Raw genomic sequence first — 9,535 nt, 5'->3', positions numbered from 1 at the left:
GCCGGGCACAATCTAAACTGATTCTTTTTTTTTTTTTGGTTTTTCGAGACGGGGTCTCTCTGTGTAGCCTTGGCTGTCCTGCACTCACTTTGTAGACCAGGCTGGCCTCGAACTCACAGCGATCAACTGAATCTAATCTACTCATAATCTAAAATAAACTACTCTAAAACTCATAACATACATATATCCCAAGCACTTGCCAATCTGGTCCTCGGAGGCTCCTTTCTCCTTTTCACCATCAACTGTCAACCGTCAACTCCTCCCTGTCAACTGTCAATCCTTGTCTCCTCCCCCTCTCCAGGAAGTCTCACCTTCCAACTTGCCCTGTCCTTCTGCCCAGCTGATTGGCTAAACATGACTTTGTTGACAGTTGTTACATCCACTCAAGACATTCCTCCACAGGAACCAAATCTTTACTGTATGAATAAGCAGGAAGCAAAGCAGTTAAGTTCAAAGTCCCATTTCTAGTTGCTCCTGTGACTCCTTCTTGCTAGTGTGTGTGCTGTAACCACACTTATTATGCTTCATACACAAGGGAAATCCTACTGGGCACTTCCTCTTTGGTACAGTTTCCTCTCACTGAACAAAGAAATTCGGTCTACAGCATCAGCCTTGCTATGAAGTTGAAAATAGATTAAGAAGGAAGGAAGGAAGGAAGGAAGGAAGGAAGGAAGGAAAGAAAGAAAGAAAGAAAGAAAGAAAGAAAGAAACTTATTTTTAAAATGACTTTCCTTTGTCCACCAAGAGGAAGGCTACTGGATTGCTTGGCCAGGTACCTCAGGGAGGGGAAATGGGTTTTAAGTCTTTGGGTTTAGGTCCTTTGGGACCTTGTGTCTGTGGATTCCCCTGCTGTAGATGATTTGCCCATTGGGCTGATTTTCCTGCAGGAGAGCTTTGGGGCTGGGGCTGGGCAGTGTCGGGCCAGAAAAGGGGGTGGGTGGGCGGGGGCTAAAACCTGGTCTTCTGGAGTTTAGCCAGATTTTTCTGAGTTGGTGTTAAAGTATATGGAGCCCTGGAGGACACATTTGTAGTAACTTTGAGACAGAAAGACTTTGAAACTGCTTTCTGGATGTACGGAAAGGAAACTCAGAGCTGAGGGATCGGGAGGCTGCTTGGTCCATCCAGTCCCCCTGAGGCACTGACAAGCTACTTGAACTTGGACAGAGAAGTGAAGAAAATCCCTGTTTGTGGCCACTGTTGACAGGAAGCACCTCTACAGTCCCCACTGTGTGATAAGGGTATTTCTCAGCTGATCTTTGGGTTTTTTTTTTGGTTTTTCAAGACAGGGTCTCTCTGTGTAGCCTTGGCTATTCTGGACTCGCTTTGTAGACCAGGCTGGCCTCGAACTCACAGTGAACCGCCTGTGATCTTTCATTTTGTTTTGTTTTTGTTTTTTGTTTTTTTGAGATGGGGCTTCTCTGTGTAGCCTTGTCTGTCCTGGACTCACGTTGTAGACTAGGATGGCCTTGTACTCAGAGATCTGCCTGCGTCTGCCTCCCAAGTGCTGGGATTACAGGCATGTTCCACCATGCCTGGGTATCTCAATTGATTTTTTTGGGGGGAGGGGCATTGAGACAGGGTTTCTCTGTGTAGCCTTGGCAGTCCTGGACTTGCTTTGTAGACCAGGCTGGCCTTGAACGCCTGCCTTTGCCTCCGGAGTGCTGGGATTTAAGCCTGTGCCATTATGCCTGGCTCCCCCCACCCCCGCCCTGCAGTGTAGAAGTGAAAAATGTGGCTCTCCTAACTTCCCCTAACCTTTTCTGTCCTCGAGGTTCCCATTAGTACCACTCGTGCTCCAAACAGTTTCACTTCTGCTTTCTTGGCATACATATGTGATTTGCATAGCACTAACAGTGCGTAGACTTCCAGAGTCCAAACGGGATCTATGAACATCCTAGGTTAAGGCATTTTCTACTAGATTGGTACACAAATCACAGGGACTGACCACCTCTGCGCCAACTGCTTTCATGCTTAAACATCACCACAACCTTAGGCTTGGAGGAGATAACATGCATGCTAATAGTTCAGTAAAGAAAGCACGATGCCGAGGCTGGGGAGATGCCCAGGGCAGAGGGGTGCTTGTCACCAAGCCCAGCCGACCAGAGTTTGATCCTTGGGATCCATATACTGAGAGAACTGACTCAACTATAAACTGTTGAGTCAGTATAATGTTACTCGTACGTATATTTTTTCAGTGTTAACAGTTTGGCATGGGACTGTTTCGTTGTCCCTGGGAGGGCCACCTCTTTTTGCTTCCATCTTTGCTCTGTTGTCTGTAGTTCTTTGAGCAGGGCTAAGGCCTCATGGGTCCCTACCCCCAGCTCCCATGCAGTTTGGCAATGTTTCCTTGGTATCCTCCTTGTCCAGGGCATGTGTGGAAGGTCATGCTGGTGAGACTTCATGGGTACAGATTCTGACATCACTAGGAGATACACTCTCACAGAAAGTTCCTGATCCTCTGGCTCTCACAATCTTTCCAGGCACCCCCTCTTCCAAGATTGATTGATTGATTGATTGATTGATTTGTTCAAGACAGGGTTTCTCTGTGTAGCCTTGGCTGTCCTGGACTCGCTTTGTAGACCAGGCTGGCCTCGAATTTACAGAGATCCTCCTGCCTCTGCCTCCCGAGTGCTGGGATTAAAGGCGTGCGCCACCATGCCTGGCTCTGTGCAGTGATTTTAATTGATTAACTGATTAATTGATTTAATTGACAAGTGAGTAGATGACTCACTCTGGGAAGAGTTGATTCCATTGAAGTGAGAATAGAGGAAATGTCTGGGGAGGGATAAAAAAAAAAGAATAGAAGAAATTCTATGGTTTCTTTCTCTGTTTTCTTTTTTCTAGTAAAAGTCGAAAGATGTATATAATCTGAGAGAAACCAGATTATAACTTCCTCTTCTATTTATTTATTTTTTTCTATTCTCACTTCAACTCTGACCCGGCCAGTGGACTGATTGTTCCTTGGTTCTTTCCTCTCTTGGGAAAGGAAGTTTCTTAGTTACTATTGCTGTGAGGAGACACCATAACCACAGCAACTCTTATAAAAAGCAAAGCACTTAACTGGGGCTGGCTCACGTTTCAGAGGTTGAGTCCACGGTCATTATGGCAGCACACAGGCAGACGTGGCACGGGAGAAATAGCATCACCTGTGCAGCAGCAAGAGAGAAGGCGCGGTGAGTTCGAGGCCAGCCTGGTCTACAAAGTGAGTCCAGGACAGCCAAGGCTACACAGAGAAACCCTGTCTTAAAAAAAAAAAAAAAGAAAAAAAAGAAAGGAAGAAAGAAGAGAGAAGGCACTGGGCTTGAGCTATTGAAATCTCAAAGCCACCCCCAGTGACACACTCCAACAAGGCCACACCTCCTGATCCTTTCAAAGAGTTCCACTTCCTGATGACTAAGCAATGAAATATAAGAGCCTACTGGGGCGTTCGTTTTCCAGCCGCCTCAGATATGGAGGGCTGGATTCACCTGAGTGGCTCTCTCTCCCTTTTTATCACAGACTCGGCTTGTCAGTGGGTAGAGCTGCAATCTGCCAATTCTAACACCTGACCTCCGCTTGACCTCCTCTGCTATGCCTACTCTGTTTTCTGGCTCTTTCTCTCAAGGCTCCCTCCTATGGCACTTTTTCTCTCTAGAACTGGCCTTTTCTTTCAGCTTCCTGGTGAGAACTCAGTAGGTCTGGCTCCATCTTTTGAGGTTGAAATCCGATTTGTCTTCTTAGCTCTGATTGGCATCAGTGGGAAGCAACCGAGGAGTGGGCCAAGTTCCACGTGATTACGGTTTATATCTGTAGGCAAGAAGTCCAGGGTTCTTCTCATCAGGATTTGGCCATAAATAGCCCACTTTGAGCAAGTGTGTGTGTGTGTGTGTGTGTGTGTGTGTGTATACGCAGGTGCTCTTTGCACAAGTGTGTATCATGTGTATCAATGATGTCAGGTGTCTTCCTCAATTACTTTCTATGTTTTTGTCCCTGACAAAGTCTTTCACTAAACCTGGTGCCATTAGTTAACTAGTGAAGCTGGCTGGCCAGTGACCTGTAGTTACCAGCCCACTAGGGTCAGATTTTTTACTTTATTTTTTTACTGGGTGCTGGGTATAAGACATCAGGTCCTTACACTTCTGCAAACAAGCCCTTCAGTCAGTGAGTGATCTCCCAGCCCCTGAGCAAGTTTTATCTAGTTAAGAAGCAGCTCCAGTCTGTTTCCCTTTGATTGTTTCTGATCTCTTAGTTTCTTAGGATGAACACTAGCCTTGTGGGAAGAAGAGGACAAAACTACAATTATCTTTGGCATTCCCATTTGGAAAAAAAACCATCTTCTACTGTGATACAGAAAATTGGAAGACTGTGACTCACAAGTAAGTGTACTACAAACAACACCTGTGTTGTTATGTATATTGATGGCATTAAATGCAAAAGCAATTCGTGCTCTCAGCTGCCGATTTATCTGTGGGATTCTGAATTAAATACTCTTATGTTGTCTTGGTAATTCATTAAAAAGTACAGCAAGACTATGTGAAAAGGCAGAGGATAGATGGGGCAAGACTTATATCAAGAACGACAAGGTTGGCCGGGCAGTGGTGGCGCACGCCTTTAATCCCTGCACTCAGGAGGCGGAGGCAGGCAGATCGCTGTGAGTTCAAGGCCTGCCTGGTCTACAAAGTGAGTCCAGGACAGTCAAGGCTACACAGAGAAACATTGTCTCTAAAAAACAAAACAAAAACAAAAAGAAAGAAAGAAAGAATGACAAAATTATATATATTTTTTCCAAGACAGGGTTTCTCTGTGTAGCCCTGAATGTCCTGAAAGTTACTCTATAGACCAGGCTGACCTCAAACTCACAGAGATCTGCCTGCCTCTGCCTCCCAAATGCTGGGATTACAGGTATGTGCGACCCCCTGAGACCAGGTTATACTTTAAACTATTCACTCTGGTTATCACCTGTTCAGTCATAATCTTCCATCGAGATTTCAGAAAACTATGTCCAGTCACTTCAGAGATATGATGCAGACCTAAGTGGTACCCAATTAACTGTTTCCATTTTGATGCCAGTGTCAACCTATGATATCCAGTGTAGTAGCCACTATCTGCTTGTGTGTATTTAACTGTGAACTTAAATTTTAATTTAATGTAAAACTCACTCACACATGAGGACATAGTAGTGCACACCCACCATCCAAGCACCTGGGAGCTGAGGGAGTGGGGTCATGAGTCGGCCTGGGATGTATAACAAGACACCTAAAACAAAAAAAACAACAAAACAAAAAACAAACCCAAGAAAAACTCAGTTATAGACTCATTCTCATGCCATGTCACGTGGTCAGCAGCCACGTGTGGCTAATGGCTCTCACACTGGAGAACGCAAATAAGAGCCTGGTTGTCACTGCACAATGGTTCACTGTAAAGTGCTAATCTAGATGCAGCTATTCTGAAAAAAAAAAAAAAGAATAATTAATGAACGTGCTTTCATGTGCGATTTAAAAAGGAGCACAATAGTCCATACTTATGGGGACAAATCATGAATAAGAAGGCCATTTTGCCAGTCATGGTGACACACACCTTTAGTCAAGGCACTCTGGAGTCAGAGACAGGCCAATCTCTACAGCCTGGTCTACAGAGCAAGCTCCAGGACAGCCAAGACTGTACAGGGAAATCCTGTTTCACAAGTAAATAAGTAGCCAGGCATGGTGGCGCACACCTTTAACTCCAGCACTGAGGCAGGTGGATCTCTATGAGTTCAAGTCTAACCTGGTCTACAAAGTGAGTCCAGGACAGGCTACACAGAGAAACCTTGTCTTGAAAAACCAAAAATAAATAAATAAATAAATAAATGAGCATTCTTAGTAATATAACACAGAGGTACATATCCATGTAATCATTGCAGCATGGTTAGTCTTATCTGTATATTACAGCTGCACATAAAATGGAGATAATCCATAGCTAGTAGTAAGATTATATATAGAATATCATAGTATACATATGGGTGTACAGTGTACTTTTTAAACATTAAAACACACATATAATTTATAATCTTCCTTTCCCTTTTTCTTTTCTTTCTTTCTTTTTTTTGAGAAAGGTCCTTCTGTGTATTATTTCTGGCTATCCTGGAACTCACAATGTAGATAAAAGCCAGCCTCTGCCTGCTGGGCGCTGCTATTAAAGGCATGTGCCACCACACCCAACACATCTTTTTTTCAGTCTCACAAAGTTTTTAAGTCCTCAGAGAACTTGGTGTCTTCATTTTAAAGTAGGGAGATACTAGCCTCAGAGACAGTCTGTACAAATGGGCAAGGGCCTGCAGTCCTTTCTGAGACGGATGTGTCTTCTGCTGTAGAATGAAATCACGAGTAAACGCAGACTTCGTAGTTATCTTCCTAGGGAAGATGCAGAGGTCAAAGATACAGACAAGACTCCAGAGGGAGAGCAATGGAGCTTCCTCACAGGACCTGTGGGCAGGAGCAGGGTTAGCACTGGGGAGCAAGAGTGAGGCCCCAAGGGCTGGGCTGCCTGAGGGTACATTTCAGATAGGAGAGGGCTTGCAGCCCCTGGGAGAAGCATCTTCACTCTCCAATTAGTCATGAAAGAGTTAAAAGACAGTAGTACCTACTGCAGACTGACTGTATAAGACAGGGAGACCTGCCTTTGAGCAGCCACAGAAAGGCTGTGCTACAGTACCTGGGCACAGTTTGTCTGCATTGGAGAGTTAGGCCCAGACCGTGGCTGTGGTTCAGTGGCAGAGAGTTTGCTTCCTGTGCAAGAAGTTGTAGGTCAACCCACAGTACTGCCAAACCAAACCCAAACCCAAAACCAAAAATAGATTAAGATATTGCAGAGGAAGAAATGAAAAATGATGTAGCCTTCATAAAGACGAGGAGAAAGGAGAGAGCTTAGACTGGACACTGTCTAAGACTGTATGTGCTCTTTTTCAGCAAAAGGCTAAAGCTTGTGAGAGCTAAAACACATACTCCTTTGAGTTATAGCAGGAAGATAAGAACTGAACATTGATCCTGGCATGGTAGCACACGCCTTTAATCCCAGCACTCGGGAGGCAGAGGCAGGTGGATTGCTGTGAGTTCAAAGCCAGCCTGGTCTACAAAGTGAGTCCAGGACAGCCAAGGCTACACAGAGAAACCCTGTCTCGGAAAAACAAAAAAAAAATTGAACATTGTAACCAGCCTGTTGACATATTACTTTGTTTGTAAAGCTCACCTAACAGCTTCCCATGTTCCACAGAGTATGTGCCGTAGTTGGTTCTTATTGGTGAATTTTTAGATTTTTGTTAGCCAATGTATAAGGTTATCTCAAAAGTGGCCATGGTGGAAATAATGAATCTGTATGGGACTCAGAAGATGCTACAAAAGAGATTTTCTGTCCCTAGTCTGTTACATAGTTGGCAGTTCTTCTAACTAATTCAAAGAGAGTTGCCAATGGTTGCAGATGCTAACAACTGGCAGATTCTATGTTGTTGCATTACCTTTACCTGGGGGAAATGTGAACAAATACCTAGCCACCTCACACGGAGCTCTGATAAGAGACTAATGTCTATCTAGTTTGTTGAACCAGTAGGCTTGTTGGTGTTATTCGTTAAGGCCGGGTAAGGGATAACCATAAGGCATCCTCATCTCTGCAAAGGCCTGTATCAGTATGGATGATGACTCCCTGTGTGTGTATAGAGAGTCCGCCTCCAGGTAACCTTCCACCCTCTAGCCTAGCACCTCCCAAGTCAGTGTGAAGTTGAGGCATGATGGCTGGGAGGGGCCTAAAGATTCCCCCAACTCCTCCCCCTAAGGGAGAATGTCAACAGGTGCGATGTTGTGAGGGTCTCTTGCTTGGAGTGAGAGGGTAATGGCTGCTATGCTCGGAGTGTAGGGCCAGTACTTCAAACCCCATGTTTTCACTACTGTGGCTTCACCAGGGAGTTTCTTCTTTCTCCTCCTCCTCCTCCTCCTCCTCCTCCTCCTCCTCCTCCTTCTCCTCCTCCTCCTCCCTCTTCTCTCACTGTGTAGCCCTGGCAGTCCTGGAACTCACCATATAGACCAGGCTGGCCTCACACTAATAGAGATCCTCCTGCCTCTGCCTCTGCCTCTGCCTCCTGAGTCTGGGATTAAAGGCAGGTGTAACCACACCGGCCACCCATTAGAGACTATTATATCAGTGGCCAAAATTATCTGCCTTACTTCATCACCAAAGCAAAACTATCTTGCTCACTGACTGAAGTTAGGGCTGTAGAGTTGTTTTGTTTTTGTTGCTTCGTTGGTTTGGTTTTTTTTTGAGTCAGGGTTTCTCTGTGTAGCCTTGGTTGTCCTAGACTTACTTTGTAGATCAGGCTGGCCTCGAACTCACAGCGATCTCCCTGCCTCCGCCTCTTGGGTGCTGGTATTAAAGGCATGCGCCACCACACCCGGCTAGGGCTGTAGAGTTTTGCAGAACACTTCTTGAGGGCCTGAGTGTCAAGCATCTGTTGATTCCATTGTTAAGATGGGCCTGAGGTGGGAAAATGCATCTGTGATGCGCTGGTGACAGATATGTATATTTCATGTAGGTCAAAGCAAATAAATGAACAAATTAACAAATACTTATTCCCAACTTTTCAGTGAATTTTATAAAGGATAACAGTCACACCCTCATTCAAAGGATGGGCATTACAGTTATAAAGCAGATCTCTGATGATCTGTTTGTATGGAACGTCCTCAACGATGAGGAAGTTGCCACCATTTGCCGTGAGAGAGTGGAGCAGGACGCCGCGCGAGTAATCATTCATATGATATTGAAGAAGGGCTCCGAGGCCTGCAGCCTCTTTCTCGGGTGTCTTGAAAAGCATGACTATGCTGTGTATCAGGACTTAACTGGACAAAGTAAGTATTGCTTTGCTCGCCTCTGTCCCACCAAAAGGAATAAAGCCACCAAGGCCACCCAGAGTCCCTTCCATTGAACTCAAGCTGCTCCTCCATCTTTGCGCGGCTGGCCAGGGACTTGGGGTCATTCACAACAGACACTTGACAGTGAAGTCAGGGCATAGTCTCGCTTCAAGGTACAACTGGAATGCTAGATGTGGTGGCATTGGCTGCTGTGGAGCTCTGGGGAGGCTGAGGCAGGTGAATGGGGAGATCGAAGCCAGCCTGGGCTAGATATGAAGACTCGGTCTTTAAAAGAGACGTTTAACAAGAACACGAATAGACTAAGTCAGCAAGCTTTGGTGGGTCATTTGTGGGTAAGATCCAACCAGCCATCTCATGATGCATTGGCCTGAAAAGGTCCTCCCCTGTCCACACAACCGGAATTTCCTCAAGCTACACCTCCAACTCCTCATTTTAATTATTTTAAATGAACACATTGCATAATTGGCTGACATTTACCCCATCCCACAGTCTCAGCTAAATCCTTCACTAGAAACGAAGGCTCCTCTCATTTCCAATCTGCTGATGTAAGGCTTTGATGGCAAGAAAGAGGAAAGAGAAGGTTAAAAAAAAGGGGGGGGGGAACTAAGGGGGATGTATTCCAGGGGAAATCAGTGGGTATTTGGAGGCCCGTTGTGGTA

General features: G+C 45.3%; 1 protein-coding gene across 2 annotated transcripts in view; it reads left to right on the top strand.

Annotated features, from left to right (window-relative positions):
* Positions 1-444: 444 nt before the first annotated feature.
* NLRC4 (NLR family CARD domain containing 4) overlaps positions 445-9,535 on the top strand; it is a 28,394-nt gene continuing 19,303 nt past the window's right edge. Inside the window, exons 1-3 of one of the 2 annotated variants that reach the window (XM_084793797.1) lie at positions 445-772; positions 4,237-4,355; positions 8,592-8,852. In XM_084793797.1, coding sequence (XP_084649923.1) covers position 4,355; positions 8,592-8,852 — 262 coding nt within the window. In that variant the 5' untranslated portion in view covers positions 445-772; positions 4,237-4,354. Of the gene's footprint in view, positions 773-4,228; positions 4,356-8,591; positions 8,853-9,535 lie in introns of both variants that reach the window. The other variant, XM_084793796.1, reaches the window with a different exon arrangement.

The sequence above is a fragment of the Acomys minous genome, assembly GCF_964271855.1.
Source record: "Acomys minous genome assembly, chromosome: 8".
Classification (NCBI taxonomy): Eukaryota; Metazoa; Chordata; class Mammalia; order Rodentia; family Muridae; genus Acomys; species Acomys minous.
The sequence above is the reverse complement of the archived record's forward strand: the minus strand, read 5'-3'. Positions and strand labels throughout refer to the sequence as shown.